The sequence below is a fragment of the Amblyomma maculatum genome, chromosome 2, assembly GCF_055883805.1.
Source record: "Amblyomma maculatum isolate TAMU_Amacu chromosome 2, ASM5588380v1, whole genome shotgun sequence".
Classification (NCBI taxonomy): Eukaryota; Metazoa; Arthropoda; class Arachnida; order Ixodida; family Ixodidae; genus Amblyomma; species Amblyomma maculatum.
The window spans coordinates 38,989,078-39,006,980 of record NC_139345.1 but is presented as its reverse complement, the minus strand read 5'-3'; the positions used below and the strand labels follow the sequence as shown (position 1 = coordinate 39,006,980).

Below are 17,903 nucleotides of genomic sequence, written 5' to 3'. Positions count from 1 at the left end.
GGCCTATATTTTTATTACGTTCGCGAGACAAAAGCAAAAAACAAAAAAAACCCTCTGCGCATTGATAGCCGCATTTCGAAAAAGTACCAAATATTGCGAAGTAAAAGCAATAAGCCAAATGAGAGCAGAGCCGAAAAAGAAACCATGTTCACTAGGTCATTAAAAAGAGCACCGCTTTTTTTTTTCTTTCCATGGCCCCTGCTCTCTCGTCCCATACCGACTTTCGTAATGCCCGTGTATACTTTTGATAGAGCATATTGAGCTGCCTTTCTGGACATCGATGATATGCCATTTTATGGCACATATGGACCAGCGAAGAACTGTGAATGAGGGCAGCGTTTCAGTTGGTGCTAATCGCGCCAGAGTTCCACTCGCTGGCACGCTTCATCCACTTGGACAACTTAATAGCGCAGCAGCAAGTAGTCAAATTCAGCAAGAATTGAAGAAGTAGAGAGTGGCATTTGACGCGAAATATAGATAGCGACATATGGCGAAACTACCGCGAGGTAGTATAGGTGCCGAGCTAATAGTCAGTGACATTTTCTTTCCCAGCGCTAAACTATGTTTGCATCGTGTTTCATCTCCTGAAACGAGCCGCTATACAAAACGCAATTCCGTGATCCACTCGAGAACAGATAAACTTTTGCGCTTTTTCACGCTCATGATCGGACTGCAAATGCCCGTCTCCGTCGCCACAGGCTCGCGGGTACGTCGTCAGGAAGGGATCTTCTGCAGCGGGAACAAGTTCGCCACGGGCCTTCTGAAGACTATCATCAGCGCCAACATGGAAGCCATCAGGAGAGCAGAGCCCATCCTCATGGGCGACGCCGACCATTTGGGTCTGCTGCGGCTGAAGAACGGTCGCGCTTACAACGTGCACACGGTACAGCCCTTTGGGCTCATCGACAGCGACTGCACCAGCGAAGAACTGTGGATCAGGGCAGTGATTCCGCTGGCACTAACCGCGCCAGAGTTTCACTTCGACTGGGAGTTGCCCGGCGGACTGGCCGGTGGTCTTTTCGTACTCTCCTACGAAAAGGTCGCCGCCAATGTTACCATTGAGGTTCCCAAGGTGCGTTACTAGTGGTTTTGTTACAACGCTTTTACTATCGTCTACATCTTTCAACGTACCCAGAGTAGTTTTGTGGCGGTTAAAGCTGTTGAAAGAGTTACAGGAATTGTCCATGTGGAGTGTCTGGCGGGCTGCACGGGCACCTCTGCACGATCCTTCTCTAGCTTCGCTGATGAGTGCATTGCGGACGTTTTTGCTTTTGGCGAAGACTGTGCGGAGACGGCAGACCCACACGTCAGTGAAAGTCGAGAGCGACAAGTAATGACTAATAATTCTGATTTCCGGACGAGACTGGGCAAGACATACAGCCTACATGCTGGTTTATAAAATTATTAATGACAACATTATGCAAGTGTGGAGGTATTTATTTAGAACGAATGCTCACGTAGTTTGCAACAGCACGCATGGTCTTGGAACTTAAAATTCCTCTGCTAAAGAAAATAAAAGAGTGCTTGTCTTCATCAACAGTGCTGTGGTTTCTGACCAGTTAGAGTATGACAGGGTTCGACTAAGCACGTTTACTGACAGATGGTCCCAAATAGGGTTACGATACTTTCAGATTGACCTGCACCGTTGTACTCTTGGAGTGAAGGACAGCGCCAAGCGCTATCCTGGTTTCTTAATGCAATGTCGTTCCCCTTTTGCTGGGTCGGAACGCTGTAGTCACAATAACACGACTAATTCCAATCGAACTAGTAATTTGGAGGAAATAAGAAAAAAAACATAAACCACTGACTAATAGATGCTGTTCAATATTTGGCAGTTAGCGTGCTATGCACCCCAGAGTGACAATTTACAAGGACACACATTTTTTGATTGACACTCTTTCAGGGACGTTATTGTCGGCATCCACTGCTCGCTGCGCGGCGCGTGATATATTGAGACCGAATACTGCTACTTTTTCGTATAATGCTCGGCTTTCGCGTGTTCTCAACCGGGCGCGACATCTCATTCGTGTGTTACGATTGTTTAATCGAGCCAAGAACGACTAGTAAGGATGCCTTGTTGCGTGTATTGCACGGTTTGCAAGCTGTGTGTGTTGTTAACTTCGGAACGCGATAGAGCAGCGGCATCAGTCCAACCTCCCGCTTCTAATTAGTTATCATCAAAACGTTCATGTGTATAAAAAATTATGGGAGCACTTAAGCTCGCCTTTAAGCGTATGTCGCAACAGCGTCTCACACACACGGATGATGTTTCTAACTTTCTAATTTTATTTTTGGTTTTTTACTTCAAACAAAAACTTGTACACCGATACTAGGAACCAGAAAACATAGGCTTTTCATTCTGTGCAGTTCGAGGCCTTTTAAATCGTTTTTCATTTTTTAATTAACTAGTCGACCCATTGCGCTATCTTAGTTTTCTTAGCTAGCAAGAGCAAATGTTTCCTTTTCATTCTGAGAGGTTTGATACGTTTGAACCCCCATTTCAAAATTTTCGTTTTCAATTACTTCAGATAAATAATTGATCACCTACGCATTATAAAATCTTATCTAGCATAATCAAGTATTGGCTTTTCATTCTGAGGGTTCTGACACATTTGAATCCCCTTTTCCTATAATAAATATGCAAATAATTAATTACAATGATTTCATTACCAAGTTCATTGCCTATCACACACCAGTCAATTATAAATCACCAGAACCACAAATTATCACGATACGATTTTTTACGCACAGACCAGCTTAGCTTGTCCCTGCTTTGGGCATCTCGGCCAACGCAGCAGCATTCGCGTTGTGCTTTCCGAAAAGGGGCCTTATCTACTTGGCCTTATCTACCTTCTAGCCAAAGCTAGAACGTGCGTCCAGTTTTCGAGTCCCTGCTTTATGACATTTGATCAAATGCTTGGTTGCACATGACTTCTCACTTCAACAAATTCACAATACCCCATACGATTTAAAGAAATGCTGCCGATTTAGCTAAGTTGGGCAAATGCGAATTATGTACGAATTTATGTACGAATTTCGCATTCGATTCAAGGCTATAGGTTTTCGTAGTCTGGACTCAAGCAAATATTACCAAAATGGCTGACTTGGGACGTTAGTTTTAGCACACTAAAATTTTGAGGCCACTTAACTTAGAGGGCGATGTGACAGCAGTGTGTTTGGAACCATTGGACATGAATGAAAGGAAGCTAGTTGATGAAGACAACGGCATGCAATGCGCAGCGCGAGAGAGTGGCATTTAAGCACTATTAAGACTGCTTCCCAAAATTTTCTTAGAAATTCTTCAGCGTGCTCTCAAAAAAGAAGTTTCCACGACCCCGTATTAAATTCGATATTTTCCAGTTGAAAGTGGTCAAGGTATACCGTTTTATACGTTTATGGCCCATGGGCCTTCGTATTTCGTGTAAGACGACAATAGTTTTTCGTCATGCAGGTGCCAACGTGTGTTCGATGCGTGATAACTCTATTAAAAGTTCTTCGTTCATTAGAGAAATGTATCGAGTCCAAAGTGAACCCCCGGCGTGGGTGTGCCTTATTGATGACCTGACACTTACGCGTGAGAAAATTTTAACATCGCCATGTATTCTTGTGTGACGTTGATGCATTTTACGTATTGATATGTAGTTGTGAGGTGTTTTCTAAGCAGGCAATAAAGAAAAAAATGGCGACGTTTTTTATGAGGTTCGATATTCGCTTCCCATATATTGGACGAACCGTATAGGTTCTTCAAAAATCGTTTATGAGAGCACACGCTTTCTTTGGGAGAACCAGGGGGTTCGAATCTGCCTTTCCAGTCTTGCAGGTGTCGGGGATAATGCCCTCAGTTTAGCCTTACTCAGGTTATAGGGAGAAGGAAGGGACGGCTTGAAAGGCAGGTCGTAGAGGCGGCTGCCATCCAATACTCGCAACCGGATGAATGTGTTAGCTCGCCTTCTGTTTCCATCGTCCGAAAAGAACTGGGTTTCCTTGCCATGTGGCCGTTTGGGAACTTTTTTCATTTTCCTTTTCATGAGTATCTGGTTCCTTTCTACAGTGTTTTCTTTTTTCTTGCTTCCCAGTGCGGTCGTCAGTCGAAATTTAAAGTGTTAAACTTCTTGGTAACTTTTTTTGTACAGCTCGGACCATTTATGATGTGGCTTTTCTTGACTTCCACGTGTACGTTATTGTGTTTTAGGTTCGCCAAAGATCTTTCAGTTTTCGTTCTTTATCCTACCTTGCTTGTTTGCAAGATGCCATGTGCCATCTCTTTACAAAAGACATGAAGGTTTTCAATAAAATTTCAATTGCAAAATGCAGTCATAAAATTTATGAACGTGAACACCTCAAAGCGTTCCGCGCTGTACAATCAGCGCAGTCTACTGACGCTGGCCGATAGTTCGCATGCTAGATACGCGCGGTTAAGGCTGTTAGATGAGCGGATGCACTACTTGCTATCAATGCGGTCTGTTGCATCGTCTCCCGGAAGTGTGCTCCGTTAGCTATCTATATTACGGGTCGATAATACGTAAAAAAAAAAATGCTGCATGCCGAGCGCACAGCAACAAGATTTCTAATATGCCGACCAACACTCAAGTTTCTGTGTCCTATTTTAGAGCGCAGATCTCATGCACCCTTTCGCCGATTTAGCCGTGTCGCCGTCGGCACATGCATGGGAAAGCGACCAAACAGACGTTTAGCGCCCGCTCCTTCGTTATCAGTTATCGCTGTGCGTTGCTGGCAGCGAGTTGGAGCTGGCAGAGAGTGCATCTGCTGATCTAACCGCCTTAGCCGCGCATATCTCGCTCGCGAAGTCATGCCAGCGCACGCTAGGCTGCGGGGGTCGTACAGCGCTGCAAGCTTTGCCCTGTTCACGCTTATAAACTTTGATTGTACCGCCCTGTGTTGTCGCCTCCCTCTGTTCCATGTCGGCTGTGGTTTTTAATATACTCGTGCTGCTGATGTCTCACCAGCAGGCCTGCATATCTACCTTTCTAAGACACCTTGCCCAGAAAGACAATGCATGCGATATTGCTCATCTGATCAAGCATCAAGCTAGCAAGTATGTGGCTTAAGATTCAATTGGTTTGTAACTTTGGAGCCATTTTACTACTTCGGTCTTTTCGAACTGACCAAATATATATTTATCTTGACTTGCTTAACCTATATCACTTATTCAGCTTCGTTGAAGAGCTTATAACTGTCCCGTTGCTATAAAATTTATTCCCAGGTACTGCAGTGAACCGGTTTATTAGAAACCCATTTTCTTTCTCGTGGGCCCTATACGTTATCACTTCTACGTTATTTGTTTCTTTCTTTGAAGCAAGTGCTGCGCGGCCAGGAGCGTTCGCGCATAGTCGGCTACCGCACAGTGGCCAGCCAGGGCCTAGCGTTCGGAAAGGAGGGCGTCACTCGCGGCATCTCGGGTGTCCTGGCATCGCTTTTCACGGCGCTCAACATCGTGTCTCCCAACGTGGTGGCCGACCTGCTGGACATCCTGATACGCCGACTACTGCAGAGGTACATCCAGACTGTATCGCTTCCTTTTTAGAGGGCCTCATCTCTGCATATGATTACCTTTCCCTGCGTGGTGATAGTGCGCGGTGACCTTTCTTTTCGCATCGATAGTTGCTTAAGAAATAAAATGTGTGTGGGTGCATGGCATGTGTCTGTGGGTGTGTGTGCAACAGCAGACTGCCGTAATGCAGCCAACATGAACGAGGCGCTTCACTATGTACAGGTGCCAAAAATATTTGAAACAAAAATAGAGAGAAATTCGAATTGCCTCCCAGCTTTATAATACCGTCACGACCTCAAGGTTTGGTTCTGCACTTTCCTGTATGAACTTGGTGTCATGTATGTATGGGGACGAGTGCGCGGATGCCTAGTGCGCACACACGTTGGCACGGTTATCTCGGCTATTATGGCAACAGGTAAGAAGGAAAACTTCTGAGCTTTGATTTCTGATAAAATAATAGAGGGTCCCTCATCGTTAAAGTTATTTTTTTTTCGCTTGACGCTATAAACGAAAATGAATTAGACACAACTTATACGACATCCCCTGTTTACATTTTCGCCTAGAAATAACGAACAATGCCCCAAAAGAATGCAGTAACATCGAGCTTTTGCACAACTAGAGATCACGTTCTGAAGCACAAGGAACAAAACACCGACGTTTCATTCACCCAGTGTTGGTACCTACAGTGCCCACGCTAAATGTTGAGTATTTCCTGCGGCAGCCTAAAAACATGGTACGAACAGGACAGAGCCAAAAAGATAAATAAAGGAGCGGCGCAGAGGAACGTCATGAATACGGCAATGCTCAATGCACAGCGCGAAATCGGGTTGCAGTTGGAACTTGATGAAGACGATGATGTTTACTGCATAGCCCGAGAATGTATTCAAGTTATACACGAGGCGTGATCGACTGCGACAGTAGCATAGTGCTCTTGTGCCTGGGCAGGACAATGAAAACGACGACGTTTGCAGCACAGCGCGAAATGAAAACGACAATATTTGCGAGCAGTGCAAGGTGAAAGAACCATAATATTTCTAAGCAGTATTTAGAAACTATGAAAACACCATGCGGAACACGAGTACGTGGTGCCATCTGTGGAAAGCATGACGTACTAGGTCCAGCAATAACCCGAAACTTGGAAATAAACTCGGTGCAGCTAACGCTTTAAAATGAAAATAAAAGTAAAGCATCCTTTTATTTTTTATAATGGTACCTGCTGCATTGTCTATCCGGGGGCCCCTCCCATCATCACGGGCACTAGGTCTTCACGCTGTAACTTTAGTCCGTTTGCAAGACGTATTTAGTTCAATAATCCATCATACGAAGTTCCTATCTGCGCTTTTTTTTTTAACTGGGTAAAGGAGGAAAGCATTTTGAAAATGGGCGCACTACTGAAGAGGACGAAAATTAGCAGGACGCTTAAGCTGCGTCCAGTTTCTACTTTTAAGGGGAAGCGCACGTTCGGCTTGGGATTCACGCACCGTGATACGCTGATAGCGAGCCGGCGCTTCGGCAACCAGATAACACCGTCGCCGCCACGCAGGAAGAGTAGGGGGGGGGGGGGGGTGCAAGCACTATGAATAGCATGGGGAGCCAGCAATGCACTTAAAGGTGAAGCTGAAGTGCCCACCTTATTCGAAGTGCCATCCTATTTATGTTTCCCAACCATGGTTTGCGGCGGCGGCGGCTTTTCGGCGAACGAGTGGCAAATTCCTTTTGCTTATGGGGGAATTTCTGGGCGGTCCTTAACTGAAAGAAAGGGGTGATATTGAGGTCGCACCTGTTTCATGCATTTCCTCTGTTTTTTAAGTAACAAAAATGTAGCCTATCTGCTGGAAAAGAGCTTACCGCGCTACCTTCTCCCAAGCCACCCATGCCACCACCCAAGACTAGAGATTCTTAATAATCGCTGCTCGTGTGTATGGTTGCCGGCCCATATGACGCTTGGCACTGGACACTCAAAATCACCTTTAAGGATTGCCGCAGTAATTGCGAATGTTCGATTGTAAATAGTTGGTGTGAACGGCAAAGCATTTCAGATCTTGAGGGGAAGAGGAACACCCGGCCAAGATAATCACCACCTTAGTGCGAATCATTAAAAAATCTCTCAATTGTTACACGTTTATTAATCCCATTTGAGTCGCGCACCATTAGATAACCGAAGAAAACAGATGATCAAAAATCAGAATTTTCTGATTCGAGTGCAGCATGCTAAAAAAAGAAAAAAAAAAAAAGAACGGGAATAGCTGTTTGTTTAGACCTTCAGTAATTAGCTGTTGCAGTACCAATGCCGCAGAAAAGAAAGCTTAAACACAAAGTCATCTGGGGTGTTCTTAAAAAAAAAAAGATACAAGTCAGCTCTTGTCCACAATCCTGACCAATTAGTCTCAGTAAGTGGGGAAGCAGTAACGTACCGACAAAAGGGATTACTACAAGTCGCCCATTGACGGCACCACTTTTACATGCATTTTGGCTCCATAACTAGAAGTGCAATTTTATTACCGCTTTACATGGAGACTGGTCATGCTTTCTGCGAACATTCAATATGTGCTGTCGCAGCCGCTTGGCTGTTGTGTTTTTTTCCATGATCCGAACTTCCCATTCATCCCATTCGCATCCGAGCTCAATGCTTTCCTCATCGCTGCAAGCCCATGTTTTAAGTCGGAAACATTGAAAAAGGCGTTTCAAAAATGGCTACACCGTCTTTATCTCCGCATTCTCACGCGGCAAACTACATTTGCTTCCCAATCGCGCAGGTGACGCGTACCATTAACGAATAAACGTTTCTTTGGCGCGAACTACATTTGGCGACCTTAACTGTGTCCTGGATAATAGCACATCCGGATTATGCAGAGTAACGTAGTCAGCTAAGGGCCTGCTATACCCACATATAGATACACACAAGCTTTCTTTTTTTTTTTTTTTTTATAGTCCCTGGTGCGAATTCCCGAAGCTCAAAACGCGAGAGGGGTGGTCGCTACGTAGTTCTTCAATATGCGAAACAGTATGATCTCGAAGAGTCGTGTCTGCATGGACGGCACAAGCCGCTGTAGCAGGCCCAGCGCAGAGGTCAGCGCTGTCGTAGCAGGAGGCATGCCGGAGAACTCAAGCCGCAGATTGTGAGCCCTGCGGACTTCGGCAAAAGGCACGTGCGGTTCGATGCTTTCTCCACGGCCTTTGACCTTCGGCGTGATGAGGCCGATGTCGACGTCTAAGGAGTCCACCCTAACGGTCAGCTGGCTGCCGGAGAGCATGGCGCCGCCAAGTGGCGTCGACAGGTCGAACACGATGTACGGTTTCTCGAGGTTGAGCCTGAACACCAGGTTCATGGTCGTCTCATTGCACTCCCTGCTGAACTTGTCACGTACCTGCAGGAGCAGCGACGGGGCACGAGACCTTATTAGAACACGTAACATGAAAACTATTTCCTGGCGTTGCAGAGCGAGTATTTTGGCCTAGCCTTTTCATGAGTATGTTGTTTTAAGCGGATAACGCAGCTGCGATTTGATGTGTCCGCAGTACACAGTTTTAGAACGCCTCACTTTCTTGCCCAGCAGAATAACGTCATCATCAATAGCCGGACTATACCCACTGCAGGGCGAAGGCCTCTCCTATATTCCTCCAATTAACCCGGTCCTGTGCTAGCTGCATTCACTTCATCCCTGCGAACTTCGTAACCTCATCCGCCCATTTGAATTTCTGCGCCCCCCTGCTACGCTTTTCTTTTCTTGGCATCCAGTTTGTTACCATTTTCGACCATCGGTTACCCTCTCTTCGCACTACATGCTCTGCTCATGCCTATTTCCTCCCCTTGGTTTCCACTAGAGTGTGATTAACTTGAATAATTTTTCTGGCCCACTGTGCACGCTTCATATCTCTTAACATTCCATCTACCATTTCCCGTTCCATAGCTCTCTGCGTTGTCCTCAACTTAAGTAGAAACCTTTTCATTAGCCTCCACCTTTCAGTCCCATAGGTGTGTACAGGTAAGATGCAACTGTTATATACTTTCCTCGTGAGTGATACCGGTAAGCTGCTAGTCATAACCTGCGGGGAGTTGCCAAATGTGCTCTATCCGAGTCTGATTCTCCTATTTGTTTCCCTTTCATGGTCCAGATCTGCGGTTACTACCTGTCCTAAGTAGATGTATTTGCCTACCACTTCCAGCGCTTCAGTACCTATTCTAAACAGTTGTTCCTTCCCTAGGCTGTTGAGCATTATTTTAGTCTCCTGCATATTGATTTCTAGGTCTGACTTTCTGCTTTTCCTGTTTAGGTCCTCAATAATTGTTTGCAATTCAAGCCCTGATATACTTAGCAAGGCAATTACATGAGTGAATGGAAAATTACTGAGGTATACTCCATCCTAACTACTCCCATTCCTAGTCTCTGAATACTTCCTCTAAATAAGCTGTGAATAGTACTGGAGAGATCGTGTGTCATTGCCTGACACCTTTCGTAATTGGATTTTCTTTGCTTTCTTTATGCAGAACTGTGGTTGCTGTGCAGCCACTATAGGTATCTCTTTCAGTATTTTCACATACGGCTTATCTACAGCCTGATTTCACAATGCCTGCTTGACTGCCGAGGTTTGCAGTGAGTCAAATGCTTTTTCATAAGCAATGAATGCTATGTGTAAGAGCTGGGTATATTCTGAATATTTTTGTATAACCTAGTTGATAGTATGAATATAACTGACAGTAGAGTGCCCTTTCCGAAAACTTGCTTGATCCTATGGTTGATTGAAGTCTAAGGTTGTCCTGATTCTATTAGGGATTGCTTTAGTAAATACCTTGTACGTCCAGAACCACTTGCATCGACGTAATTTAGTTTCTAAGGCGAAAGCCTTTCGGGACTCATACGCGCGGTGTACAGAAAGTGTGATCAGAAAAAGTCCATTGCAGTTCAGCTTAAGTAAAACAAAAACAAGAAAAAACGCCTTTATCTGGAGTCGAGCCTCTACTTCTGCGATACCCGGCTGAGCGCACAAACCACTACTCCACGCCAGGCTAGAGCGAAACAAATTGTAATTCTTCTTGTCTAGCGTGAGGATGATAGTAGCGATGACAATGACGACGCATATAGTTGACAATGATAATGATGATAGCAGCGATAGTGATTGGATTGGTAGTGAGGCTTTCCCTTTTCTAACAGGTGGATGATAAAAACTTTAGCCAAGTCCTGACTGGTGGAGTGTGTCCTGCCATGGCATGAATGTCCCTAACACCATTTATCTTGATACTCTTCTCCAGCCCTCAAGACGACGCTGTGATGTCTCTACAGCACTTTAGTACCACTGTGGCACTTCGCTGTCGGCCGCATCGCCTCTTTGCGGCTGTCAGAAAGCAAATCCGGCGGCCGCGGCAACAGTCCCGTGCACTGTGTTGACATGACGGTAGCGATGACAATGACGATGGGGCTATGATAATGGTAATGATGATAGTAGCGATAGCATTTATAGTTAATTTGGTTGATAGTGATAAGGACGTCGTTATCATACGGTGGTAGAAATAGTGATTATGGTGATATTAGCGATGACAATGAGGATGCAGTTATTGAAAACAGTCCTGTAAAGTGGCAGGACGATCTGGATCTGAGCTAGTTGGATCATGTCAAAGGTTTAACTACAGCCTAACAAAAAACAAAACAAAACACGCACACAAGAAAGACAACAGGACACAAGCCGCTTCTTGTCCTGTTGTCTTCCTTTTTGTGTTTTTATGTTAGGCTGTAGTTCCACCTTTGTTCTGTAAAGGGAATTTAAATATAAACAATTTGCTTCCCAGGTACACAGAGTCCCTTAGTCCTCGCTTTAAACGAATTCTAAAGTGGTATAAACACCTAGGAATTAACTTATTGCATCATCTGACTCGTCTGAAATGTTAACCGTACTGATGCGGCATAAGCTGAGTGTACCGGCTACGACGCGGGAAACGCATGATGTTGCGCGCGTCTAGCCGACATGCGATCTTTCATTATCGGTACGTGCCGCGGCATGTTGTGTCTTTACGAAAGCGCCTCCGCAGGTGCCGACGGTCATTTGGAGCAACGTTTGATTTGGAGCGCCCCGCGCGCAGGCATGCGATTACGTATATGCTCTTGTGCCTTGGCGGAGAATAAGCTTCCTTCAATGTTTCGGCAGCTCTCGTCACATCTGCATCTTGCCTAACCACATCCGGCAGTCGCTAGTACGCAGACTAGCAATGACGAAAGTGGCTTCAAGGAACCGTGAAAGAAACAAAGAGTTCACGGATGGCCACAGTTGAGTCTCCAGCTGGATGAATGCAACGACACCGGGATCACCTTCGCCTCCGTGAAGCAGCAGTGATGCCGGCAGCAACAACCGCAGAAAACACAGCAGTTGAACCACCACCCGTAGACAACCCTCTTGTGCTAAGCGATCCTGTGAACAAAAGCGTTCGTGAACTTTAGCGATCGGCTCGTGTCGAGAAACCGGTGCAGCGTTATCCACGCTAAGTGGGGAAGGCCAGCTGTGCAGAAATTCTTCGCCTGCTCAAATTACTCTCAAACATATAAACTTTATAAATCACTACATCTCCCTAAACCTATATATGCATGCATGATTTGGGATCCCTGAACAAAATAACAGCACAGATTTTATGGGACGTATGTCAGTGCACGTTAAAGAACCCCAGGTGGTCGAAATTTCCGGAGTCCTCCACTACGGCGTCTCTCATAGCCTGAGTCGCTTTGGGACGTTAAACCCCACAAACCAAACCAAACCATCAAAACTGTGGTACTCGTTTCTTTCTTTTTTAATTATTGTCGTTACTCAAGCATTCTAGTCACTGAATATTCGCTCAATTAGTCTGACTTGGCTTTCGCCTAAATGCCTCAGGCTATGCTATTTTGTAGCGAACGATTGGCCACGTCGTTACTCAAGCATTCTAGTCACTGAATATTCGCTCAAATAGTCTGACTTGGCTTTCGCCTAAACGCCTCAGGCTATGCTATTTTGTAGCGAACGATTGGCCACAGTCTCGCCATTTCGTCGTGCCTATGCGTGCCTGCCCGGTGCCTGTCCGTGCCTGCGCGCAGCGCGAAGAAGAAGAAGAAGTCGTGGGAGGCGGTAGCTAGCAGTTGACATGGCCGATCCCCCTCTGTGGGTATGTGCCATAAGTTATTTGGACAACAACAACAACGACATGGCCGAGCACTAACTGACGTAGGGCTTCCTGACATTACGTTTGGCAGGAGCTGCCAACGCAGGCCTCTCCTTTCATACGGGAGGATGATATCAGAATCAGTCTGCCAAGACCCTTGCATTCACGTTATCTCTAGGACACGCAGGCACATTCATACGGCTCGGTTAAAGCGGGCCTTTATATTATTACGAAGCGGCAAGCCTATGATGACCGATGGCGATGATAGATGGCGTTTAATGAATGTTCGCGGCGGGCCTAGCGCGAGCGCTCCTGCCCGCGCCACTGCCCGCTTCTTCGTCCTTGTCCGTAACATGACCCGGGGCCACCGAGCGATCGTTGTTGTTGTTCTTGTTGTCCAAATAACTTATGGCACATACCCACAGAGGGGGATCGACCAATCGTTCCGATCGTGGACGAGGAAGTTTAGCGATGTTAATGATTTTATGGCATGATGATGGGCGTGTCTGGATGCTTGAAGAAGAAGAGGAAGAAGGGAGAATAGAACGGCTTGCCGGTACGATGTCTGATGCGTGGGTGATCCGCCTCCCTTGGAGCTGTCAACCATCCGTCACCAGAGTCCATGGGACCGATGGCTCGAGGTCACGTCGGGCAGCTTGGGCGGGGGTTGCGTGTTCGTGTCCATCGGGTTATTCGGGTCTTTCGGGTCCTTCATCTCGGTTCTGATTGGTCTGTTCTCCTTGTCTTCAGGTCCGGGCTGGGGGCTGGGCGGTGGTAGTTGTTCAGGTCTGGGCTTGAAGGGCTGGGGCGAAGCTGCTCGGCGATGTCCCTGGGCCCTTGGTGATGGTCCCGGCTTGAAGATGGCCTCGATGCTCCAAGGCGAGGATGAGGATGTCGTACGCCGCAACTCCAACCAAATGTTACGAAGCGGCAAGCCGATGAAGACAGGAGACAGAACATGACCGATGGCGATGATAGATGACGTTTAATGAATGTTCGCGGCGGGCCTAGCGCGAGCGCTCCTGCCCGCGCCACTGCCCGCTTCTTCTTCCTTGTCGTCCGTAACAATATGTTGGCTGGTATCTTACGTTATCGCGTTATCGCGTCATCGCGAAGCTGGGAGTGAAAACAGAGAGAAAAAGGTGCCTGTAGTAGAGGGCTTCGGACCACCGCGCGATAGAGGAATTCACCTTATTGCACTTAAGTGGTCAAAAGTGCCTTTTGTGGCATAAATAAAACTTAAACCATAGAATAAACTACGATATACAAAAACCATGTCTTTACTTTCAAGCCGAACCTAAGCGTAACTCCATGTTTAACCACAAGCTAAACCACAGCTTTTTTTTTCATAAAAGATTTTACAACCTCGGTTTCTAATTATGTTTAAGGTGGACATCACATGTTTAAGGTAGACGTTCCTTAGTGCTGTATTATGTGCATTCTGATTCTTATTTGCCACGTACAACCAACGACTGGAACGTTTCATCTTGCCTCCGTCACTACCATAACAGATGGCATTGCCTTCAAGAAATCTGTGAACTAATTGTTCTGTTAGCCTGCAGCTAATCAATAATGCTCTGGAGCATTGCGAGTGCGTGTGTAAATAAATAGGTGAGCAAAATAAAAATTCGGATTCTAATTTCTTTGTTGCAGCGAAGATGCACGATCTATTTTCATTTCGCTGCAGTAGCATGCTCCCTAATTTCTTACACTTCTTTATTGCTCAGCAGTTTGCTTAACAATCAGTTACAATAATTTTTTTATTTCGTTTATATGATGCTGCAAGGCCCGAAGTGACATTGGCTATGAAGAACTTGATTTTAACCACCGTGGGTTCCTCAACATGCACTGACGTAGCACAGCACACAAAGGCTTTGCGTTTCGCTCGCATCGAAACACGGCCGCCGTGGCTGGGATCGAACCCACGTCCTCGGGCTCAGCATTCGAGCGCTCTATCCCTTCAGCCACCGTGACAAACTACAACACATTTTGAACGAGGCGCAAGATTACTTGAAGACTTTGAGGAGACATGAACACAGCAAAGTAGACCCTCTTAGCGAGATTTTACGCTCACAATATTACCAACTGGCTGACCTACCACACTTGATAGCCTTATTTTTTTTTTTTTTGCGCTGGACGGCCTAGAATTCTGCAAGGTACCCTCTTGTTGGCTACGTTGTCAACCCACTGCATGCACATAACTGTCTGTAAAGCAGGCAATAAAGGCTCCGCACTACGCCGACAATCTAACAGTTACTAACGAGCACTAGCGTCATTCGGCCAGCTGCTCTGTTTTTCTAATGCTGGGGAACACAAGCTATGGTACACGTTCTAATAAGTGCCGCACCTGGGTATCAGATTCTTACATCCATTATAAAATCAGGTCGATTCCCAAAGGCCCCGGGGCTCAAGACCAGTATGTGCCGGAGCGACAAAGATGCTTGGCTGTCAGTGGGCCATATACACGAGCGGCCCTAAATATAGCAAAGGTTTTAAATACGATAGCGTCCTAGCTAGAGTGAAACAACCTGGGGGATCTTGAGATTCGCACGACCTATTATAGTCTGCAGTGTTATTTTCGGTCTGCAAGTGTGATTAATGAGGAAAGACTGATTAGCGAGATTTCCATTTATTCGCTCAAAACAACTACCTAAATTCTTTGCACCAAGGTACCGTGTACATAAATAGCTTTTTTTTTTTTTTTTTTTTTTTACCAACCTACAAAATACAGAAACTTCCACATTACAGTGCTGCTTTACAGTTCCAGTAGATGTCTTAGAGAACTTTGCTTTGTATGGGCACTGGGTGAAAGATAATCGCGAGCCGCTTTATCGCCCTAGCGACGTAAATGGTACCTTGGTGCAATCATGCATTACAGCTAGTTTTCAACACTATCCTGAACTGCTGCACTGATACCATATTCATGAAACTAATTATTTTATGGTTATTTCATTAATATTTCCTAGTTAATCATTTTGAAAACAAAAATCAAGTTTAGACTAGGCCACTCGACTCTCAACTGCACTGAGGTGGTTTCACTGAGCTAAGTTTCTATGTTAATTTTTTTTCTTCCAAAGCTTTGTTACCTATATCTGAGGTGGGTGCCATCATTTTCTGCACCCTGTTGTATTAAAAATATGATTCACATGATAAGTTTCCTGCATCGGTATTACTTCGCTGTCACGACGTTTGTCTACAGCGTTCATATTATCAACTGCCAAGAGAAGGGTGATAGCGACCCTGACGGTGTGCAGGTTGTAGACGCGCCCATTCCTCAGCCAGACAAGGCCCAGGTTCTCGCTGTCCCCCACTCGCAGAGGTTCCGTGTTTTTCAGCAGCTCTCGATTGGCCTCCATCACTTTGCCCATCAGCTGCGTGAAGCTGTCGTCGCTGTTACAGATGAAGCGCCATTGCCGGCGCACGCGACGCCTCGGGGCATGATGCCAGGCTGCCGTCACGCCTTGAGGAAAGAGAAAAGGAGGCGTTGCATTTTTCCTGTATATGCTGGCAGCCATAGCATCATCCTGCAGCGAACACGATCGTTAATGTGTATAGTCGCACTCACAGCACACGGCATGGGTTCGGCGTCTTGCCGACGGTCTCTACATGTTTTGTAGGCATGTAATTTGGGAAAGCTGAAAGATCAAACACCTATAAGCATTGCAAGTATTACATATTAGCAAAGGAGGAACTGTAACCACCGCCAAATTGATCGGTTAATTTATTAAAGCATTCTGGGCGTTTTTACTGGTGTCCCTGTCAGAGTACAGCTGGTGGCTTAACAATCAGTTTAATAACGACGAACCCGGACTTTGCTAGTAGCTAACTGAGACCGCCTACGAATGAGAAATAACGTTCGTAATGCTTAAATTGGCTGAATAATCTTTTATTGAAACGGAGCTGGCCCGGAGACACATACTAGCTATGGTATAGGGAGCGTTGCGGCAGAGAGGCTGCATCAGATGATCAGCGCCTGCCTCGCACACCAGTTATCAGGGGAACAGCTGGGTGGGTCGCGCGCTAACGTCGTTAGTCTGTTTTGTCATTCACGGTTCTTGATACACCTCTTCACATTTAAAGCTAGCTCCAGAGCAGCCTGTAAGCATTCATAACGTAACGCTTATTGATATCTGATATAGGCGTATGCGGAATGAGATATCAGCAGGAGCATCTGTGCTGGGTTGGGTATGCGGTTCGGCTGTTTCTTTAAATGCGAGAAACAAAGCTATGTGCATGCTAGGGCACATGTTCGGTAGAAAGCGCTCACTCTCTCTTTCTCTCTCTCTCTCTCGAGCACCAGCGCACCCTTGAGCACCATTCGTTTTGGTTTAGTTTAAACGGTTTAACGTCCGAAATCATTTATGAGGGAGACCGTATCGAAAAGGAGAGCTTCGGAAATTTTGATCTCCTATGGTATCAACCGCACAGAACAGTAATGTACATATGCCAGCCCAGCAATGTTTGTCGGAGATCGATTGGACGGGTCTTGACTCAAGGGCTTATGCCTCGGAGAAACGTCGCACCAGGTCGAGCCCTGACAAGACACGGTTGTGGGATGTGAACGATACAACTGGGAAACTAATCAATTGCTGTAAGCGGAGTCAGTGACAACAAGTGCGTATTGCATGGGCAGCAGAAATTCTGAACTATATAGTTGTGGGCTGCTTGGGGTTGCAAACAGTGCTGCAGTGTTGCGCCGCACGAGCGTAAAACACTGACGAAGCGAAGGACAGAGCTTCGGCTGCTGGAAACGGGCCCACACGCTCGCAAATTTTGAGAAAAGAAGAATTTTTTAAGCGTGGGTGAACGTATGTCGGGAGAGCTACGAAAGCGGAAGTGAGAGTCTATATGATCACAAAGGAACAAGGTAATAGAAGCCTGGTTCATTTCCGGGAACATAGCGATGCACATATATAGATACTTTTGCACGCACGGATGTGAAGACATAGAGATCACATACAAGGCAGGAGATGTTATTGAGGTACTTGTCATAATAATAATAATAAAAAAAGTCGTGAACGCCTAAGATGCTGCTCAGCCTGAATATGAGATAGCGCATGGCCAAATTCACACTCGTTTGCTTTTTATTAACTAATCGAGTACAGTTATGCGCAAGCAATATGCATTTTATCCTCGCTTTACATTTGTCACATCCTTTCCTGCCATTCTTTTTCGTTTCCATATTTTATCTATATCGGCCTGGCGCATACGATGCACGCCGCTTTTTTGGCCGACGAGTTCACTGTGCTAGCTGCATAAAAACAAGAA

General features: G+C 45.9%; 2 protein-coding genes across 2 annotated transcripts; one reads left to right on the top strand and one right to left on the bottom strand.

Annotated features, from left to right (window-relative positions):
* Positions 1 to 661: 661 nt before the first annotated feature.
* Positions 662 to 5,658, top strand: LOC146198423 (uncharacterized). The gene is made up of 2 exons (XM_084591894.1): positions 662 to 1,076; positions 5,322 to 5,658. The coding sequence occupies exons 1-2, from the start codon at positions 662 to 664 to the stop codon at positions 5,543 to 5,545; spliced, it is 639 nt and encodes a 212-aa protein (XP_084448020.1). The 3' UTR covers positions 5,546 to 5,658.
* Positions 5,659 to 8,466: 2,808 nt separating this feature from the next.
* On the bottom strand, positions 8,467 to 16,057 carry LOC146198422 (uncharacterized). The gene is made up of 2 exons (XM_084592589.1): positions 15,875 to 16,057; positions 8,467 to 8,880 (listed from the first exon to the last, which is right to left on the bottom strand). The coding sequence occupies exons 1-2, from the start codon at positions 16,001 to 16,003 to the stop codon at positions 8,467 to 8,469; spliced, it is 543 nt and encodes a 180-aa protein (XP_084448715.1). The 5' UTR covers positions 16,004 to 16,057.
* Between the last annotated feature and the right edge of the window lie 1,846 nt (positions 16,058 to 17,903).